This window comes from Argopecten irradians, chromosome 16, assembly GCF_041381155.1.
Source record: "Argopecten irradians isolate NY chromosome 16, Ai_NY, whole genome shotgun sequence".
Lineage (NCBI taxonomy): Eukaryota > Metazoa > Mollusca > Bivalvia > Pectinida > Pectinidae > Argopecten > Argopecten irradians.
In genome coordinates this window covers 28,864,510-28,888,288 of record NC_091149.1, presented here as the reverse complement: position 1 = coordinate 28,888,288, position 23,779 = coordinate 28,864,510, and the positions used below count along the sequence as shown (strand labels likewise).

Below are 23,779 nucleotides of genomic sequence, written 5' to 3'. Positions count from 1 at the left end.
TTTTAGAAATATTTTTATTAATTTAAATATAAATTAAGGATATTATATAAATATTATAATTATTGATATAAATAATAATATGAGTTTTGCATTTTTATGCTTTACAAAAAGTCACGCTAAAAATTGTGTTACGCACATGACATGCGTTAACCATTTCAACCGTATTTTCTAGGCTGATTACCCGTTGTTTACTTACCAGAGGTTGGCAATACTACCCTAAGTGCGCCTCCTATTATACAGCCTTATCAGTCATGTCACACTGTCTACAGACAAAGTTATTCAATGAACGTCCGATAGCACATATTTCCGTTGTGTTTACTCACATATTCCACAATTGCCTTCATATTTTAAGTGTATTTCACTCTTCTCCACTATGATATTGCTTCAAATCGCCTTTGCTTGCAAAACATAATCAAGCCATACATTTGATAAAAGTTGAAGGTAAACATGCGCTTACACTTCCGTTATCTTTTAAAACGTTTATAAATGACAATAACAAGTCATAGTTCATGTTATCTTTTCACTATTGAATAATAATGTCGGTTGTTTTTTAACGTCAAATCGATTAGAGCGCTCCAAAATTAACAATTACAGCGTACCCCTTGTGAAACGATCGCTCAGTCTCTAGGTTATGTACTGTGGGATTCACTTAATCTAAAATCGGATTTATCAAAATAATTCTCAACTTGAAATAAATAATTATCCATGTTCAAATACAGAATGTGTTTTTTTACCTTTGCTATATTGAAATCTGATACCAAAATTGATAATTTGAAACGATTTGCCATTCCCCAAGGGCCAGCATAACCCAGTTCTACTGTGTGGTAGACCAAGACCCATATTATAGCGCTTTTCGTCAATCATGTAGAGAGCCCATAAATTAAAAGTGAATTGATAATGATTATTTTGTTATTGGACACGCAAGGTAAAGTTAGACAATAATTCGTCATTTCGAACAACGAATAACGAATATAACTGTTTAATTTTACCTTGATATAGCGGAACATGGGACAACAGTATGACTTTATTTGTTTAGATAAGAATACAGTTATATATCAAGAAAAAAAATTATTTTAAACTAATTTACACCAATCAGCTGAGAGAATGGCATTTACCTCGAATGGTAAGAACGGAGATATCAGAGCGGCACAAGCGAAGGACGACCATGACGTTATCGATGAAAAATGGGAAAGAGAACATCTCCGATTTGGATTCGGGAGTTGGACACCCGAGTAAGACATTTTAGGTTTTAGAAACTTCTCTCCATGAACTGTTTTTCAAATCTGATACTCCCTTTATTGAAACTACTCTTAAAGTTATATGTGCCATAACTGAGCAAAAAAAATGACATGCTATTTTTTCTTCAGTAATCTATTGCAAACCACAAGGTTTGATGAATCAAGATGTAAAAAACATTGAAATGGACAGTAGATTTTGTATGATGCCTTATAAACATTAGCTACAACATTACAAGTATCATTACTACCAATTTTCAATATGATACTAAAACTCGAAAACATGAACCAAAAAGGATACAAGTATCTCAATATACAACAGATTATATAATGACAACATATGCTCACAGATGTCTGCCTTTTCTTTAGCTGGATTCAAGGCTTCAACACTATCCGGTGGTTCGTGTTCTGGACATGCGTTTTCAGTTTCTTCCAAGGCTACATTGTTAACGGTGTGATAAATGCTATCATAAGCACTCTGGAGAAACGATTTGAGCTCCCAAGCTCCAAATCAGGGCTTATTGTGAGCTCTAACGACTTTTTCGCCTGTTTTCTGGTGCTGGCCATCAGTTACTATGGCAGCCACCGCCACAAGCCTAAGATTATAGGGATAGGGATACTAACTCTGGGACTGGGTTCATTTGTGTTCTCACTACCTCACTTCATGACAGAGATATACAGCGTGGGTACAGACGGTAAGTAAAATAGCATAGACATCGACGGTAAGTAAAATAGCATAGACATCGACGGTAAGTAAAATAGCTTAGTCATCGACGCTGATGGTACAATGTAAGTAAAATGGTACAGTCATCGACACAGTTGTAAGTAAAATAACATAGACATCGACGGTAAGTAAAATAGCATAGTCATCGTCATCGACGTTAAGTTAGCATAGACATCGACGCATTCAATAGCAATTCATCGACACTGATGGTACAAGTAAGTAATATAGTAGTCATCTTCATTGACGGTAAGTAAAATAGCATAGAATAGTAAAATAGCATAGACATCGACGGTAAGTAAAATAGCATAGACATCGATGGTAAGTAAAATAGTAGTCATCGACACAGATGGTACAATGTAAGTAAAATAGTACAGTCATCGTCATCGACGGTAAGTAAAATAGTATAGACATCGACACAGATGTTAAGTAAAATAGTACAGTCATTAATTATTATCATTTTACTAAGGTTTCAAATTGATGTTATTCCCAAGCAAATTAGAGCGATTCCTTATTTATGGTTTGATTGGGTTTAACGCCCCATTAACAGTCAAACATTTAAGGACGTGCCACGTTTTGGAGATGGAGATCAACCAGAGTACATCGGGGAAAACACAAACCATCGGGCATATATGACAATGTCATACCGATAATGAAACGAAAGATATTCAAGGAATCGATTAATTGATTAAAATAATTTGAATTTATTGCGAGTATATCAATATCACACCAATCTGATTAAAAAACAGATCCTTATAACCACTCCGTTCTGATTTAAATACAGATCCTTATAACCAGTTCGTTTGATTAAAATACAGATCCTTATAACCACTCCGTTCTGATTAAAATACATATCCTTATAACCATCCGTTCTGATTAAAATACATATCCTTATAACCACTCCGTTCTGATTAAAATACAGATCCTTATAACCACTCCGTTTTGATTAAAATACAGATCCTTATAACCACTCCGTTCTGATTAAAAAAAGATCCTTTTAACAGATCAGATCTTATAACCACTCCGTCTTATCTCCGTTTGATTAAAATACAGATCTTATAACACTCCGTTCTGATTAAAAAACAGATCCTTATAACCACTCCGTTTGATTAAATAAGATCCTTATAATTAAATCAGATCTTATAACCACTCCGTTCTGATTAAAAACAGACCTTATAACCACTCCGTTTTGATTAAAATACAGATCCTTATAACCACTCCGTTTGATTAAAATACAGATCCTTATAACCACTCCGTTCTGATTAAAATACAGATCCTTATAACCACTCCGTTCTGATTAAAATACAGATCCTTATAACCACTCCGTTCTGATTAAAATACAGATCCTTATAACCACTCCGTTCTGATTAAAAAACAGATCCTTATAACCACTCCGTTTTGATTAAAATACAGATCCTTATAACCAACTCCGTTCTGATAGAAATACATATCCTTATAACCACTCCGTTCTGATTAAAATACAGATCCTTTTAACCACTCCGTTCTGATTAAAAAACAGATCCTTTATAACCACTCCGTTTGATTAAAATACAGATCTTTATAACCACTCCGTTCTGATTAAAATACAGATCCTTATAACAACTCCGTTCTGATTAAAATACAGATCCTTTTAACCACTCCGTTCTGATTAAAATACAGATCCTTATAACCACTCCGTTCTGATTAAAATACAGATCCTTATAACCACTCCGTTCTGATTAAAATACAGATCCTTATAACCACTCCGTTCTGATTAAAATACAGATCCTTATAACAACTCCGTTCTGATAGAAATACATATCCTTATAACCACTCCGTTCTGATTAAAATACAGATCCTTTTAACCACTCCGTTCTGATTAAAAACAGATCCTTATAACCACTCCGTTTTGATTAAAATACAGATCCTTATAACAACTCCGTTTAATAGAGGATCTGACAACTTCAAGGTCATCTGAACATAACCCATTATGAGATGTTGTCAGATCTTCTAAAACAGAGTGGTTATAAGGAACTGTATTTTAATCAGATTGATATCGCACTGGTAAATGATACATACTATATTGTCGTTGTCGAGTTATTTATGGGAATCACTTACATTACCAAACTCAACCTATCCATACTACAATCATGAGTAATAAATGATATGTATCATAATAATGACGAAATTGATGGAAATAACTTAAAGGTGCTCCTCGTATTTCTGCTCAGTTTTCAATCTTTACGAACACCATAATGTTTTTTACGTTACCTGGGTTGTATAGTTTACATTTCAATAAACATGATGTCACTGAAGAAATGTAAAATTAAACTAAATAAGGTAATATGCGATTATCAATTCAGGTATTACGCTTATACATCACTGATATGAATTACCGTAATACTAAAAAAACATATCAGTGATGGAATGTAAACAAACATATTTAATATCATATACGTTTTTGTCTTAAAACACACCATAGCGATATTAGGTTATGAACATTCTGTTTAGTGTTATGGTTTTTGGCATGAACTATCCATTTGCATAGTCTATCAATATGACGACAAGTCAGCATTTCTGTCATTTTATAATAAAATGCAATAAAATGATCAATGATATATGAAGATGTGATATGAATAAATATATTATTCATATATCTATTTATAGACATACAACACAAGCATCTTTCGGAATCGAAAGCAAACTTAAACCTTATATAAATTCCTTTCCCAGAGAAGATTGAATATGCCGCAGCCTCCCTAAACATACCGACATATATTGTACACACACACGGAACATTCCCTACGAAGGTCGTCCTTAAATGACCCTGACCGTTAATAGACGTAAAACCTTATCAACCAATCAAAAACAAAATGGTGAAAGTAACGTGTTTAAGTTTCATGATAAAGAAATAATTGGATATATTTATGAAGAATATCAAACTCGTTTTGTAGATATAGACAGTTTTGAAAATGTTTGCCGACTTCAAAATAGTACCACATATTGTAAAGTAGAGAAAACGTCACACCTACAGAATTACCTCTGGGTGTTTATGCTTGGGAACGCTCTCCATGGAGCGGGGTCGACGCCCATGTTTATCCTGGGGACGACGTTTATTGATGAGAACACCAAGGCCAAGATGACGTCGTTATATCTAGGTAAGGATATATGTACTATCGAGGGTTGATCTTCGATTACCTTCCGTAATCATGAACGTTAAAATTTAGATTTAACTATACCAAACACTAAATTGTAGCTGCAGGTTATAAATTAGATATATCAAAACTATAAATTAAAAGAAAAAAAACATTTCCACTGCAACCATACCGAACGCAGATGATCTGCGTGCTTGATAACACATTAAATTTCCCCGTTGTTTAATTGGCATTCGTTCTCCAACAACACTTTTCTTTCGAGAAATCGGAGACTCAAACTTGGTCAACAAAATTCACTGCCGACTTAAGTCAAAACTTTATATTGAGAAAAGTTATTTCCATTATGCAACCTTTGTTTAAAGTCCGTTTTTAACTTAAGTTTGTTTTGATAAATCGGGACCTGTTCTAAATTCAGATTAAGAAAGAAAACCCAGAATTACAAATACATTTTGTACAACGCAGTTGATCAATTATCATTTAATGATTAAAAAAAAAATTAAAAAAAAAATAAAAAATAAAAAAAAAATGATTTCTACAAATATTATATTCTCTGAACTTTTGTCTGTTCCAGGTATTATGTATGCTGCGGCGTCCATCGGAGTAGCCGCGGGTTATATGCTTGGGGGACAAACCTTAAACTTATTTACGGACTTTCACGTTCTAGATCCAAAAAAGTAAGTCTGTAATTAGCATTTACTGTTAACGCATTAGGTAACTTAAGTATATGTTGAAATCAAGAGAGAATGAAGGTGCTTCACGTTTCTCGGACTATCGTAAACTACTGTCTATATCGTTTTCACTATATTATGGTTCATGTATTCGTTATAAGAACATATTCGGGAATACATAAATTTGCAATCAAAGGCTCTTAATGACAATATATATATATCAATTATGAACCTTTGCTGAGGTCCATATGGTGTTATATAGCTAGCGTAGAATAAATAATGACCGAGGGCGTATCCCGAAGTCATTACTTTTAAATTCTACAAGGGCAATAACACCACATGGACCGAAACAAAGACCCTTTATTTTTTATATTAGATCTGTCGTTTTTTAAACAAATGTTAAAAACAATTATAATGACGCAATAATAAGAACGCAACACAGAATGCAGCGTTTGTGCAATGAATGTTGCAAATGAATATTGACTAGGTATTTCTAAAAATGGAACCACCGAGTCAATATGCTATATATTGAATGTCATAACATGATATTTGATAGGACCATCTTTTAAAGTAATTAAGCGTGTGATGATGCTATACATAGGGACTGAACGGTGCTTTTATTGCGTTAAAGATTGTATGAACCTAATTGGATACATTTTTTTCTTTTATCCCCGTATTTAATTGCGCCCTGTAACTGTTCTGTCGCGGTGGCCGAGTGGTTAAGATGTCCCGACATATTACCACAAGCCCTCCACCTCTGGGATGCGGGTTCGAATCCCATGTGGGGCAGTTGCCAGGTACTGACCGCTGACCGGTGGTTTTTTCTCCGGGTACTCCGGCTTTCCTCCACCAACAAACCTGGCACGTCCTTACATGACCCTGGCTGTTAATAGGACGTAAAACTAAACAAACCAAACTGTTCTGCTTCAAAACATAGTATCTTCGATAGACATAAACAATGCTTGATTTGCTCTCGTTTGGTTTCGTCCAAACGTTCTCATTTTACAACTGTTACAAAAAACTTGAAACCCCAGGGGGAAACATGAGACCCCAGGGTCATATTATTCACAAATTTTTGTAAAGGACTTTAAGACCTTTCCATCTATGCAGAGTATTTGATTCTACCAGTTCCAGAATTTCAGAAGAAGATTTTTGAAGTTTTAGCCTATTTGACCGGTTTTGGGACCGCCCCTAAGGCCCCTGGGGATCAGTCATGGAAAATTTGGTAATAAGATTCAATGGCCATCGCATAGGGATAATTCTGACTACAATTGACTAATTTCCTATTATAATGACTAAATAATGCTCAAAAATGTGTTTTCCATATATAAACTTATATATAGTAAATTTAACCCCCTCCCTAGGGGGAATCCTGAGACCCAAGGGTCATATAATTCACAATTTTCATAAAACACCTTAAGACCTGTCCATCTATGAAGAGTATTTGATTCTACCATTTCCAGTATTTAAGAAGAAAATTTTTAAAAAGTTTTAGCCTATTTGCCCCTTTTGGCCCCGCCCCTCTGCCCCGAGGGGGTTGACCAGGACCAATATAGATATGATATTAAAATGTTATCTCATGCTTATAATTCTAAACAAGTTTGACTCATTTCGTATTAAAATTGAGCAAAAAATGCTCATAAATGTGTTTTCACTATATAAACTATAGTAAACTTGACCCCCTCCCCAGGGGGAAACGTGAGACCCCAGGGTCATATAATTCACAATTTTGGTAAAGGACCTCAAGACCTTTCCATCTATGAAGAGTATGTGATTCTACCATTTCCAGAATTTCAGGAGAAGATTTTTGAAGATATAGCCTATTTGACCCCTTTTGACCCCGCCCCTAAGGCCCCTGGGGGTCAGTCATGGAAAATTGGTTAATAGGATTCAATGGCAATCTCATACTGATAATTCTGACAATATTTGACTCATTTCCTATTACAAATGATCAAATAATACTCAAAAATGTGTTTTCCCTATATAAACTATAGTAAACTTAACCCCCTCCCCAGGGGGAAACCTGAGACCCCAGGGTCATATAATTCACAATTTTTGTAAAGGACCTTATGACCTTTCTATCTATGAAGAGTATTTAATTCCATCACATCTGTGAGTGGAGAAGAAGATTTTTGAAATTTTAGTCAATTTTACCCTTTTGGCCCCTCCCATAGCTCCCTGGGGGGTGGGGACCATATAATTCACAATTTTGATTGGCCTTATGCCTTAGAAGGTTTGTGCAAAATTTCATTGAAATTGCTTCAGCAGTTTTGGAGAAGAAGTCGAAAATGTAAATTGTTTACGGACATACGACGGACGACGGACGACGGACGACGCACGACGGACGACGGACGACGGACGACGACGGACAAAAGGCGATTAGAATAGGTCACTTGAGACTTCGTCTCAGGTGACCTAAAAATGGAACCACCGAGTCAATATGCTATATATTGAACGTCATAACATGATATTTGATAGGACCATCTTTTAAAGTAATTAAGCGTGTGATGATGCTATACATAGGGACTGAACGGTGTTTTAATTGCGTTAAAGATTGTATGAACCTAATTGGATACATTTTTTTCTTTTATCCCCGTATTTAATTGCGCCCTGTAACTGTTCTGTCGCGGTGGCCGAGTGGTTAAGATGTCCCGACATATTACCACAAGCCCTCCACCTCTGGGATGCGGGTTCGAATCCCATGTGGGGCAGTTGTCAGGTACTGACCGCTGACTGGTGGTTTTTCTCCGGGTACTCCGGCTTTCCTCCACCAACAAACCTGGCACGTCCTTACATGACCCTGGCAGTTAATAGGACGTAAAACTAAACAAACCAAACTGTTCTGCTTCAAAACGTAGTATCTTTGATAGACATCGACAATGCTTGATTTGCTCTCGTTTGGTTTCCGTCCAAACGTTCACATTTTACAACTGTAACAAAAATGACAATTTACTAAACTTTAAAAGTTTATGTTTGATGAGTCTCCGTAAATCATCTTTATCTTCATGTTATCTTCGCAACATTTGTGAAAAGTGGCGAACATTTTATCCCTATCTACTTCTCTTACATTAATAGCAATCCCCATTCAAGTTTTAAATTGGCGAATGTTTATCTTTGATCCGATAGTAAGATAATTCTCCGTTTTCCGTCACAACTTCCAGGTATATGTTTCTTTCGTTGAAACAACAATTTTGCTAATTTTAGACCAGACATTCTGAGCTTTTGTCGTGATCATAATTCTCCAATTAATGAATTCTCTATTCTGACCCAATGTAAACTCTTAAATCACTGATCTTCTCAATCAAATAAAATACTACTATTACTGCCAGACATCGTTTTTTTAATTCTCGCTGTATTATATTGTTTGTAGTATAGGTCTGTCCCCTATAGACCCTCGCTGGGTAGGTGCCTGGTGGATAAGCTTCCTCATCAGTGGCGCTGTCATGTGTATAGTTGTCATACCGATATGTGCTTACCCAAAACGGTTACCAGGTAAGATTGTGACAATATGTGCGTACCAAAAACGATTTCCAGGTAAGATTGTTATAATATGTGCCTACCCATAACGGTTACCAGGTAAGATTGTTATAATATGTGCCTACCCAAAACGGTTACCAGGTAAGATTGTTATAATATGTGCCTACCCAAAACGGTTACCAGGTAAGATTGTTATAATATGTGCCTACCCAAAACGGTTATCAGGTACGATTGTTACAATATGTGCCTACCCATAACGGAGAATATGTGCCTACCAAAAATGACTACCAGATCTAATTGTTAGAATATGTGCCTAACCAAATCGGTTTCCAGGTCAGATTGTTCCGTCTGTGGGTACTGCAGAGTTATCTGCCCTTGACAAACTTAGGTCATTAATATTGATTTAAAGAAAATGCGTGAACAAGTTAAGGTAGAAAATTACCCAATATACCATATTTAAAAAGTATAGACCGGAAACTGAGACTCACTCTGAATAAAGCGGTTTATGAATATTTTAGGTCTATGCATGAATGAATAATAATATTATCACGTTAAATCTTTCCATATAATACTTAAATTTTATAAGTTTATACAGAGAAAAATTAAGATAAAAATAAAACAATAACATGAGTTTTCTATTGCGCAAAGGTTATGGCGATTACCCAACTAAAGTCTAAAAGTTTCTGCTTTATATCCAAAAATGGTGGCCTTGAATAAAACCCTTGAAAGAAAAATTTCTAAAACCTATGTTCACGCAATCTGATTAACATTCAGATTCTTAATCTCATTCCGTATAGGATCTGGCCCGATTTATCGTCACAAACTTAAAGATGCTCCACCGCTGACAAATGGTATGATTTTTCACTATCAAAAACGAGGAGCAGACGATTTAGTATTTTTCTTCAGTTACAAAAGTTACTTAATTGTACACCATTACCACCATTGAAAAGTTTAGAGCTTCTAATTTATAACTTCAAGTTAAAAATATAAAAAATAATTAATTGCATCCCGAAAAAGATTCCGTGCTACTTATATCCTATATATGGAATTGAAGTACTGATTGCGCATGTACCAAAGGCGAAGTAAATTATTTTATAATATTTTTTTGTGTTAATTATACATACATACACACGATTAACACTTATTAATTAGTTCAAAGATGATGAATATATCATTTATGCTTTGTCGGCGGTGGAGCATCTTTAAGTCAAAAACTGACTCAAGTCATCAATTTTCATATAAGTTACATAAGGAGAAAAAACTTCAGTTTTGACTTTAGTCTTCAATTTTGTTCCAGAAATCGTGGCCTGATAACATCCTGCACGGGGTCACGTGTTGGTGACCTTGTAAATTAACCAATGAAATCACTACCTCCTAATATCTTAACGGGACGGGAATACATTTGTAGTCTGTAAGATCTGTCAGCGTCATTTTCTTGGATATATGTGACGTTGCGTACAATGTTCAGTCACTTTTATGTAACGTCATTGAATAAAAAAGGCATTTTTTATAACGTGACGACCGCTATTGACGTAACGTGATAGAGCAGTCAATCAAAAATTGCATTTTTGTGTCATTTCTTCAAATCAAAGGTCTTGTTCGATAAAAAAGTAAAACAACATCGCAGACTATATTTTCTAACATGTTAGACGAAAAAGACGACAAATAGACGAAAAAGGTTTTTTATGCTAACAATTCATGTCTCTATGTCATGAATTTGTACCGTTTTGTACAGTGTGTCCTTGTGATTTCTCTCTGTTTAACCCTTTGAGTGCCACAGGAATCCTCTTAGAGAGTGCCAAGCCGTGTTTCGATCAAAATGTGATTTGAAAAAAATATGACGTAGAACAATTGAACAATAGAACCAGCGATGACGTCACGTCATTATCACGGCAAGCCTGGAATTCCTCTCGTCACAAAATGGATATTGTTGTGCACAACTGATAAAAGTACATGTTTGTGTACAGTTCCTAGCCAAGTGAATTCTTACCAAATTTGACATACTAATGGGAAATTTTCTACTCTTTCAGCTCATGATATTTGCATAGTTTCTCGTCACTGATTCTTTTGAGAAAAAACATATTTTCTAAACAAACAAAACATCTTCATCGCCATGTTTAGCATAACAAGGAAAGGAAGGTGTCAGCTTTGAGTTGTGCACAAAACTAATGATATCTTAAAAAATAAACATTGGAGAACTAAGCAAATATAATGAGCTGAACATATAGATGAATTTGGAAAAAAATCCACTAATAAAGAGATAAGAAAAATTCAAAGATAAAATGAAAATAAAACAAATATATAGGAAAATTTAACAATGCGGAAAGACTCTTGACCCGAAACTGTTGATGTAGCGTTTAAGGTCATGTGCTATATGTCTATTTTCAGATATTTTAACAGAAGTTTTTAAATAGAATTATATGAATCGTTGAAATAAAAAACAATGTATCGTCTCAAATCACATTTTATTCCAAACAGAAAACCAAACAACATTTATTCTTCGTGACGTCATCTGTACATGTATACATGTGTCTTACATGTAATGTACGGAAATGCCTTGAACGTACCGTATTCGCACATTTGTATCACTCTAAAATGTATAAAAAAAACTAAGAATGATATAGGAAAAACAGACGGTCAGCCACCGAGATACATTGTATATCCATTCGGTAAATAAATGATAGCGGTGGATGGGGGAACGAGAGAATGGTACAGCGATACGGTATAAGCACAGGGGTTTGGCTCTATAGATAGTTCTCTCTCTCTCTCTCTCACTCTCTCTCTCTCTCTCTCTCTCCCTCTCTTTATTTATATCATACAAGGTAATACTGTGTCACAGTATTACATATATATATTTTAATAGAGAGAAACATGTCTATAGAGCCTAACGCCTGTGGTATATATATAACCGCAACATAGCAAGCCAAGTACCCAAAACAGGGATAGTATCGTAATGGCTAGCGAGGTAGGTGTAATCGATAACTTCACTTTCATATATTTCTTTATTTTAAGATAAGGAATTCGAACAAATGATATATTTTTTTCTCTTGTAGACTTTGTGCATTTTCAAAATCTATTTTTTTTTCAGAAAGATGAATAAGGCGGACGAGTCCGCATAAAATCCTATGCATGTATATGTGTAAGTTATTCACATTAATCAGAGACAAATCTGAACAGTATTGCCAGCCGCGCGAGTACACCAAAAAGCCCGCGAAAAAATATCCTACAATCGACTAAAGTTGATTTGTTAGTTACTTATTTTTGTTGATGTCGATATTTATTGACGTACATTTGATGTGTCGGTAATTATTAACATTCAAGCGAACGAGAGCTATTTGTCTAAGCATACATTTGTATTTAACATAAGACATGTTTTGTGCCTGTGCTTATCTCAACAGATAAGAATGCAACTGACAATCAATGTTCTCGTATATTTATGATATTGATATATTGCGCTAATACCTGTGCATTTTATGTTGCTCTTAAGCATAAATCCCTTAAAATTAAATTATATAACGTAAATTTTATATACTTAATTATCGCCTTTTGCCCGTCGTTCTTCAGCCGTCCGTAAGCATTAATAATTCTTTTTACCGCTACAGGTAATTCTCGGAAAGTATTTGAAGTGATTTCTTTTCATTTATATTTCCCGCTTCCTATGAACATGCATATTGTAACTTAGGACAATTTTAAGTATTTTACTGCTACGAATAGACTTATGCTCAATTTCGGCTGAAACGTCTTTTCAAATGGTCAATTTTGCAATATAGATCTACCTGATTTTATTTATTCATTGATTCTAAACAAGTTGCCAAACATCCAGAAAATTATCTACTCTTACAGATCATACATCAGTAATTTTAATTAATATTGTTTTTTTTTTAGAAAACCGTGTCCTATGAGCAAGCATTTTCACGCTATTTGTTAAAAAAAGAAAGTTTCATAAAGTTTTAACGGTGCAAAAATAATGATATTTTGAAAATGAAACATCGAAAGACTCAGCAAATAGTATGAACTGAGAGGGCAGACAATTTCGTATTGTTATACTAAATTTGGTAAAAATCCGTCGATAAATAAAGCCATTGTTCTTAGGTGAAAAAAGTCGAAACATTGGAGCAAACAATCATGTCGCCATTTTCCCGTCGAGCCGATCTTCTGGAGCGCGAAAATGACGTTGCAAAATAGTTAGATGACGTCATCGCTATTGTTAAACTGTCGAATTTCAGAGAGCCTAAAAAAGGCCCTTTGGCACTCAACGGTAGTATCATAGAGCCTATATATATAGGCTCTGTGGCACTCTAGGGGTTAATCTTTTTCTTCGGATCTGTTGATCGGCAACTCTGCAAACAAAATCATTTTGAAGTATGACGTCACAATTCATTATAACGTAATGACGTCATAGAAGTGCGTTTTCGGGGAATCTCTGTATCAAATTTTACCGCCATGTGGCACTTTGACTGAAACCGCATAGAGATGCGTGTTACATTTTTCGTGCCAAAAATAGTCATTTTCTCACCAAAACGCTTCAATAAAAGAAAAAATATTGCAGATATTTTGACAATTGTCCTCCCGTTATTTAATAAATGTATATCCTTTTAGTTTTTCAATTTAAAAAATAGTATTGCACTTATATTATTTAACTATTCAACGTTTTCTCCAATGAATTCTGGCGTGACGTAAACGTGACCGAATATTGTGTGTTATGTCATCTCTAGTCATTCTGCTCAAAGAGCATAACATAATTTAAGTATATACATATGATCGTTATATCGATCTGTTGAACTCCTGTACAGGTAGTGAAAAGGTCATCAGAGCGTGACTCCTAATGGGAAGTTGTCAGATTATGTATGTAACGAATGACAATAGGATACGGAAAAAAGTGAGTGTAAGGATGCTTTGATGATGAAAATTTACGATTCGTTCAAGGAAGCGCAAAGATTCAAGCGGAGAGAAAGTCGGAGGCGTACGAAGGAGGAGACAAAATAGCAGAGGATAAATTTGGGAGAGATTGGAAAGCATTTCCTTTGGCCATGAAAAATCTCGTAAGTGAATTTTTCTGCTCCTATTTAATCATATTAAACTGATTTTAAAAATTATACATTGGATATGAAAAATAAAAAGCGTCATTATCTACTTAGGGCATTATTTTTATTTTATACGACTACATATGGGTCAAATAAGAAATATTAACGGTATATTGCGGATTACACGATATTTTTACTAATGGATGTCTGTATGATATGAATTACTTCAAATTGTAAGTATACAGCAAATATGCTATCCTATCCGTGTAGACAAAAAGTCAAATTTCCAAGGCATCGTGTACATTTATTAAGAAATATATAAAACACGGTCACACGATATAGAATTAATATTAAAATACAAGATGACAAATGAAACAAATTATATAATGCAATAAAACGCAACAAACCTTCCGACGACCGGGGCTGGCGGCTTCATTTGTCCCATAAATGACAAAAATGTCCACAAAAAGCTTTAATGTTAAACAACTCATGTAAATAGTTCAATAACCACGTGATATATGATAACGTTTGTGCGGGACTTTTGTTTCTATTGGTGATGAAATTAAACTAAACGATGATATTACGCGCTACCTTCAATTCAACGGGAAAATTACTCACGATTACGTTCTATCATCACTGACGATACTAGTCCCGCACAAACATTATCAGGTATTAGCGTACATGAATTATTACCATTTACATGGCTATTTATCACCAGTACATCGCCTTAATTTCAGATATTGAATCCTACGTTTTTCTTCCTGTCGATCGGTACTTGTACGGAGGGACTCATTGTCGGCGGTGTGGCGGCTTTCGGTCCAAAGTTCATGCAGGAGAAGTTCAACCTTCCGGCAGCTCTAGCTAGCTTTATCATGGGTAGGTAACACATATTGCAGATAACTAGAGCATGGAGAAAGATGGATGGCTAATAAACATTCTACACAAGTATTAGCTTCTCCAAAAGCCAAGAAGACTACCATACAGCATTATGTATTAGTAAGTAATGATAGGAAAGCTTGGCGAATTGTTCTGTTCACAGTTAGCTGGCATAGTTCTCACGACAATTCATTTTTGAAGAATGATAATTTAAATACTTTCACATTCAATGTAAAATAATCAACTTCATGATATCCACGAAAGGGCCACTTTGGTTATAACTGCACTGTAATTTAGCGCAGTAAAGCATAGCATTTTGTTTCAACAACTCCCATGTACGGACCTTTACTACAAGTAGGTCATGAACAGCTAGCTAACAAAAGTCATATCACCGAATATTTGAAACCTCTCTAGACTTACCATTATACTCTTTTCAGTACATGTAGCGTCGCCTTATGTGGTTTCCGAGAATAATGCTCGACTACCAGAAAAAAACATGCGGGCTTATCTGGGTTTATCTTATGAAAATTTGTTTGCAATAATTTCCCCACTGGTACCCCCTACACACATGACATCTTCAACAACAAGTAACCAATCAACACACGTAAATAATTATAGCTAACCAATCAAATTGACAGATTCTTTGTAACCATATGAAATCCCAACAACATGGCAAAGCGACCGATTAAAATAGTTACCATCCTTGGATGATGGTAGTAATAATGTTTAGTATTGCTGCGTGTTATAACTTTACCTTTGTATTCTCTATTCTATTCTATAGTAAGTGGAGTCCAATACTTCAGATGTTATGATAGTGTGTTTCTTTTTACTACCTTGGGAAATATACTGCAGGCCTAAGCACTTTCGCAAACAGTACTCTGTTCAGTGTGTTTTATTACTGAAACAATATGGAAATACTCAAAAACAATTATTGCCCATCAACGAATTACATTACAATACATATCTTTGCCTTGGGCCAAGAAAAGATGACATTACCATAATATATTTTCGATATCGTAAAAATTGCGTAATTCCGGTGATGGTGACGTCACGTTTTAGTGGGACTGAATGATGTTTCATTCACTTGAAGGATAAAGTTCGGGGTCAAGTTTGAAAAGGTTCCGTCAGATGTGGAACAAATTCACGTGTTCGTTTTGACGGATAAAGCATTTCGTATTGACGAATAAAGCGGCAGTAGTTATCCGTCAGAATGTGAGGGCAGTTGCTGGATAAATATACACATGTTAATGTTGTGTATCATACAATGGTATGGATTGGATGATGTGTTTAAAGATGATTGACATTGGTATTAGTTCTTTTGTGGTCTTGTTTATCTGACCCTGACCGACTTATCTCATCAGCGCAACTGTAATCATATCACTATTCAAAAGCAATGTGATTTACGTTATAGGAGGATATCCAATTATTTTGCTATTTAAAGTAACGTACTTACAATGTATATATCACTTAGACTACTCCCTATTGTCCACTAACAACTACACATCTACTGTCACCACCGTCTTATACAGTATAACCAGGCCAGACAATGGACAACCTCGGTTAAACTAACACGACAATACAGGTTTTGCACCTGGTTTGGGTTCAGTAAAAGTACAACTAACCCCATAAAATGTCTACCCGAGTCCCCTCATGGCAAACCTCATTTTCTGGTCAAATCCATAATGGCTGAGATAACTATACGTTAAGTATTGATTTAAGTATAGTATTGGACCTGATCGGACATGAAAAATGATTGAGATGTCAAATGATGTCATGATGACCTATATTTGTTTAGGATAGTCTTTTGTCCGTCGTCGTGAATTGTGGCTTTACAATTCCTGATAAATACGATAACTTATTAAGTATTAATTGAGCTTAATAGAACTTTGTAAAGCTTAACATCAGTAAAATCTCAGAGCTAACAACTTATTCGTCAGTCACATACAGAGTTAATGCCCTTCGCAATAATGCCATTATTGGACGTTTTTAACGCGAAAACATTAGTTTATAATCACCAAACCTAATTGAACTTTGAATGCATCCTGACATCAGAATTAACTAATAATGAGATTTCTCGAACAAGATCGACATATTCGACAGTTACTGACGCCATTGCTGCCTTTTGTTATAATTAAAATTTTACTTTGAACACCAATTAATAAATTACTGAAAATGTACCAATATAATATCTGTATGCTTTACTAGTAGTTTCTGAAAGTTGTCTTCTACGTAGTGAAGCTATCTATAGTTCATAAGTAAGATTTGAATTTAAGAAATAAATTCTTACATATGAAACGAGTGTCGGAAAATTTACGAAATATGTTGGTGCATTTGGAACCTTCCTACTCCACGGCCTAAAATAATTTTCCAACAAAACCACCAAATAGTATTTTAATTGGCTCAACATTACGTGAATTATCCTACCCTGTACAAATGTCTTACGTTTACATATGACAGGTATTATAACGGTGCCCGGGGCAGGAGGTGGCATGTTCCTCGGGGGTTACCTCGTCAAGAAGTTAAAACTCAAATGTAAAGGGATCATCAGAATGAATCTGGCCTCGGCGTTAGCTGCTGCTGTGATGGGCTGTCTGTTTCTGATTGGCTGTCCATCCCAGGACATAGCGGGGGTTACCACGGAATATACCACGCGTGGGTAAGGACGTTCATAATTCGAAAACGCAAAGTGGTTTGTTAGTCCTTTTCCACAGTTTTCACCATATTCAGATTATTCGAGGCTTTTAGGAGGATTTACGGACAGTGACTATATTTCTGAAAGAAAACCCCAAAAAACAACGATTTATTACTAACATATTTCTACAGTAATGTAGGGAGCAGGATGTTAACGTTTCGTACTGAAATTACGATATACCTAATTAAACACATTGTGATAATACCGTATAGGCTGCTATTTACGGTTTCCCCGATTTCCACTTAAAACAAAACTAATTGTAAAAAATAAAAAAAATAAACTAAAAAGAATAAATAAATAAATAAATAAAACCTAAAACAAAACTGTGTTAAATTTTGACGATCTGTTGTTCCTGGTATTTATGATGATTTATTTATTTATTTATTTTTTACACATATGAACTAATCATGCTTGCATATCTACACAAAGACAGCTTACGGGTGAACCGAGTTTACAAAGCCAGTGTAATACTGGATGTGGATGTTCCGCAATGTTGTATGAACCTGTTTGTGGAATGGACGGGTCAATTTATTTCACTCCCTGTCACGCCGGATGTAATCTAGAATACGAATGGCTAGAAGGACCAATGGGACCATTTAAGGTAAAAGAATGAAATATTACTAAGTATTATCTAGAAAACAATTTTTAGAATAATAGGTGTTAAATTTTGTATTTACATGTTCTTCGGATTTAGCAAGATGAAATAAGTTAAGGTCATAAATGCCGAATATTGTTTGTTTTCACCAGTTGTTAATCTCTGTATATAAATGCCATGCTTGCCTTTTTATCAGGGCATATTTAGGTTGCTAGGAGTTCTTTGTGTCATTTATATGGTATTCTTGACAGTTTTACAGTAACTGTTCTTGCGTCGCAGCGTCCATGATGGCTATGATGAATAACACACATCTATCAAAACCGGATGTTACGTCACCAATACCGACCACACCGGAAACCTCCACTTCGACAGGTTCCGCGAATGTAACGGGCCCACCGATTGGTGCGTTCCAGGGAATCTGTTTGTCAGACTGTAAACTATTTTACGTGGTGGCGCCACTGTTGTTTCTGGGGATGATGTTAACGTTTATGACCGTCTCACCGACACAGACTGCAACAATGAGGTAAACACGATGGAAGGCTTTACGTACAGACACATTGTTATGGCTAGTGTCTATATAGTATTAAGTGGTTTCCAGTATAATGGCCAAGTTTAAGGAATGTCACATACAGTCAAATTAAAATATTGATACGACAATGTTCTTGTTCTGTGACACAAATTATCATTTCCCCGTGGGTGTAATCAAGTGATTTTTGTTTGTTTGATTAGTTAAATGACAAATTTGTTTTAGGTATGGCTTTTAGGAATGTCACAAAATTACTTTATCCAACCTATGGCAAACTACATTTGTGCTGGTATTTGGTAGGACAACCTATTATTAGTTTTGATATTACGTGTCCTTGCACAGCTTCTAAAGCTAGCATCGCCTCGGTGATTACAATATTTTCTTGGACACAATATAATTTTCGTGTCACCCTGTAAGCCATTATTTAAATAAACCCGGCATCGTATAGCGGAATACATTGTAAAGCTGTACATGTTTTTAACGTTTATTTTTAATCGAAAAACTACCTTTTAAATATCAATAAAATATCAATTATAACATACCATTTTTGATCGGATATACATGTGTTTATTTTTGTGCAACTTTGTTCCAAAATGTAGTTTTGAATATAGATTATTGAAGCTTAAGTTTTGATAAACGTTTTCATTTCTGCTCTCATTTTGTGTAATAAGGGGGATCACTCTAACGTTCGTATTGTTATAAATATAATTCAGCCTAGCGCACGAATGAGAGTGCCGCATATGTATGGCTTGTCTACATGTTAATTATACAAACAAAACTTTCTTTATGGCATTGTATTTCATAATGTTAGTATGTCTTTTTATTTGTCTTTTCACTATTGATTCTTTAATTTGCAACATATCGGGCTGATTTATGTACAGTTTCTTTGATCTGCATATCCATAGCCAGTATATGTGTTTTCGTGTCTCATAAGTCTGTTCAGTTGGGCATTTTGTAGTTGAAATATACGCATGAACTTTGTAACGTGTGGAAAATGTGACATGAAATGTGTAAATGTGCATGAAACTTAAAGATACTCCACCGCTGATATATAGGATTTTTTCTCAATAAAAATGAAGAGCAGAAGAATTAGTGTTGCTTCACTTACTCTACATCATTACCTTAAGTATTTTATATTATTTTTTGTGTTAATTATACATATATATATATATATATCTTTAAATGCAATATTTTATTGATTTATTGATTAATTGATTGATTGTGTTAAAGTATATTCCAATCGCTATAGTGTTTGTTTTTTTATTTCTGAACCTACAGGTGCGTCCCTGAGTCACAGAAGGCACTAGCTGTCGGTACCCAGTGGTTGTTGTTGAGACTGTTAGGTAGGTACATATATGATATTAAAGGAAAATGGCCTAAGGAGAAGCTACTTATTAAGACCATCTGCCAAATAAGGCCAGCTCGCTAGGGCCCAAAATGACCATTTGTAACACAATGTACTACCTTTATATACCCGACCTGCTTAATAGGACTTTATTGATATTTTCTTAATGACCAATTTTAAGAAAAGGCAATATCTATATACATATCCGCTTTATAAGACAATTCTTCTAAATTTCCAAATAAAAACAAATTATGAATAAAAAGACCACCTGGTTATAACGACCATCTTCCTTTGTTCCTTTATAGTCAGTTTTGAATGTATCAGTTTAGTTATTTTAGGTCCAAATATATACCAAAGTTTGGTCTTTAATGCTATACACCGTTTTTTTCTACCATAACATATAGTCTGCTACATTTAATTTATTATTTCTCATTTTCGTACATGGTTGTCCAAATATTAATTTCATTATTTCTCATTTCGAACATGGTATTCCAAAAATTAATTTTAGTATTTCTTGTCCCGTACATGATAGTCCAATAATTATTTTCATTATTTCTCATTTCGTACATGGTAGTCCAAATATGACTTTCATTATTTCTCATTTCGTACATGGTAGTCCAAATATTAATTTCATTATTTCTCATTTCGTACATGGTAGTCCAATAAGTAATTTCATTATTTCTCATTTCGTACATGGTAGTCCAAATAGTATTTTCATTATTTCTCATTTCGTACATGGTTGTCCAAATATTATTTTCATTATTTCTCATTTCGTACATGGTAGTCCAAATATTAATTTCATTATTTCTCATTTCGTACATGGTAGTCCAAATATTATTTTCATTATTTCTCATTTCGTACATGGTAGTCCAAATATTATTTTCATTATTTCTCATTTCGTACATGGTAGTCCAAATATTAATTTCATTATTTCTCATTTCGTACATGGTAGTCCAAATATAAATTTCATTATTTCTCATTTCGTACATGGTAGTCCAAATAAGTAATTTCATTATTTCTCATTTCGTACATGGTAGTCCAAATATTATTTTCATTATTTCTCATTTCGTACATGGTAGTCCAAATATTATTTTCATTATTTCTCATTTCGTACATGGTAGTCCAATAAGTAATTTCATTATTTCTCATTTCGTACATGGTAGTCCAAATATTAATTTCATTATTTCTCATTTCGTACATGGTAGTCCAATAATTAATTTCTCATTATTTCTCATTTCGTACATGGTAGTCCAATAAGTAATTTCATTATTTCTCATTTCGTACATGGTAGTCCAATATTAATTTCAATTTTCATTACATTAGTCCAATAAGTAATTTCATTACATTTCGTACATGTGTCCAATAAGTAATTTCATTATTTGTCATTTCGTACATGGTAGTCCAATAAGTTATTTCATTATTTCTCATTTCGTACATGGTTGTCCAATAATTCATTACATTATTTCTCATTTCGTACATGGTAGTCCAATAAGTAATTTCATTATTTCTCATTTCGTACATGGTAGTACAATAAGTAATTTCATTATTTCTCATTTCGTACATGGTAGTCCAATAAGTAATTTCATTATTTCTCATTTCGTACATGGTAGTCCAATAAGTAATTTCATTATTTCTCATTTCGTACATGGTAGTCCAATAAGTAATTTCATTATTTCTCATTTCGTACATGGTAGTACAATAAGTAATATCATTATTTCTCATTTCGTACATGATTGTCCAATAATTAATACAACTATTTCTCATAAAGTACATGTTAGCCAAAAAATTAATATCATTATTTCTCATAAAGTACATGGTAGTCAAATAATTCAGTACATTATTTCTCATTTCGTACATGGTAGTCCAATAATTTCATTACATTATTTCTCACTTCGTACATGGTAGTCCAATAATTAATACAACTATTTCTCATTAAGTACATGGTAGCCAAAACATTAATATCATTATTTCTCATTTAGTACATGGTAGTCCAATACTTCATTTAATTATTTCACATTTCGTACATGGAAGTCCAATAAGTAATTTCATTATTTCTCATTTCGTACATGGTTGTCCAATAATTCATTACATTATTTCTCATTTTGTACATGGTTGTCAAATAATTAATATCATTATTTCTCATTTCGTACATGATTGTCCAATAATTAATACAACTATTTCTCATAAAGTACATGTTAGCCAAAAAATTAATTTCATTATTTCTCATTTAGTACATGGTAGTCCAATAAGTAATTTCATTATTTCTCATTTCGTACATGGTAGTCCAACACTTAATTTAATTATTTCACGTTTCGTACATGGTAGTCCAACACTTATTTTAATTATTTCACATTTCGTACATGGTAGCCCAATAATTTGCTTAGGTCGATAGGTGTTGTTGATAACACAACAATGATCCCACCATTCAAATCAATATTACACAAAACTGTAAATGATTTATCGGGGTAATGGCTAATATTACAAGTTTAAACAATTGTCTCCGTATACAATGGACATCTCCGCTTTCTGTTAACGATTGTTTAAGTGTTCTGAATGCTGCATATTGACTTTCTCGGCTATTCAATTTTGATTTCCATTACATAAGACATATACTTCTCGCATTTTAAAAATCCTGGAAATACCTTTCAACATATTGAGGTAGATATACAGTTCGCTGAAATAAACTTTTACGAAATCCCACGCGAATGTTTTACTATTACTTTTCTAAATTGCACTATGCTATAGATCCATTAATGTAGCTGAAAGTACCCGTAAAAATGCAATAACTCCTATGTATTGTTTTAGCATAAACATCGGGTAACTTTCTGGTATATTTGTTTCAGGAACAACCCCGGGGCCGCTTATTCTCGGATCAATAATTGACAGCGCATGCAAAGTCTGGCAGGATGTTTGTGGTGAAGTCGGAAGTTGCTGGATATACGAAAAGGCGGACATGGGGATCAGGATATTTGTTTGGTGGTGTCTAGTGAAAGGCTGTAGTATATTGTGTTACTTCCTCGCCCAGCATTTCTACAGATCATCTACACACAAATCGGACGAGGAGGAGGAGGAAGCCATGCACTCTATACATAAAACGGATGACGACGAGGAGGAAGCCATGCACTCTATAGAAAATATGGACACCAGAGAAACTAAAATCTGTTAAACAGAATGGTTACTGGTCGTTACAGCAATTTTTCATTATAAATCATTATCATTCATCACCATTGAACTGGGTTCAATAATGAAATTTTAGTTTCGACTCCTCACCAATGAACTGGGTTCAATAATGAGATTTAGTTCCGATTTTGCATTTATTTTAGTTTTGTATTCGATATATGTTTACGATAAATTACTAAAAACACTTAACGTATAACATATATTATCATTAATGTAACATTTGAATGGGTATACTGAAGGAAATTAGTTTAAAACAGTTTATTGTTAATTTCATTACATTTGAATCAATGATGTGCTAAATATTTC

At 34.2% G+C, this 23,779-nt stretch overlaps 1 protein-coding gene across 1 annotated transcript; it reads left to right on the top strand.

The window, feature by feature from the left end:
• Window positions 1-1,063: 1,063 nt before the first annotated feature.
• Window positions 1,064-23,658, top strand: LOC138310558 (solute carrier organic anion transporter family member 4A1-like). The gene is made up of 12 exons (XM_069251828.1): window positions 1,064-1,232; window positions 1,605-1,930; window positions 4,890-5,093; window positions 5,662-5,764; window positions 9,129-9,250; window positions 14,162-14,277; window positions 14,997-15,135; window positions 17,593-17,791; window positions 18,257-18,428; window positions 18,674-18,945; window positions 20,227-20,291; window positions 23,137-23,658. The coding sequence occupies exons 1-12, from the start codon at window positions 1,105-1,107 to the stop codon at window positions 23,457-23,459; spliced, it is 2,169 nt and encodes a 722-aa protein (XP_069107929.1). The 5' UTR covers window positions 1,064-1,104; the 3' UTR covers window positions 23,460-23,658.
• The last annotated feature ends 121 nt before the right edge of the window (window positions 23,659-23,779 follow it).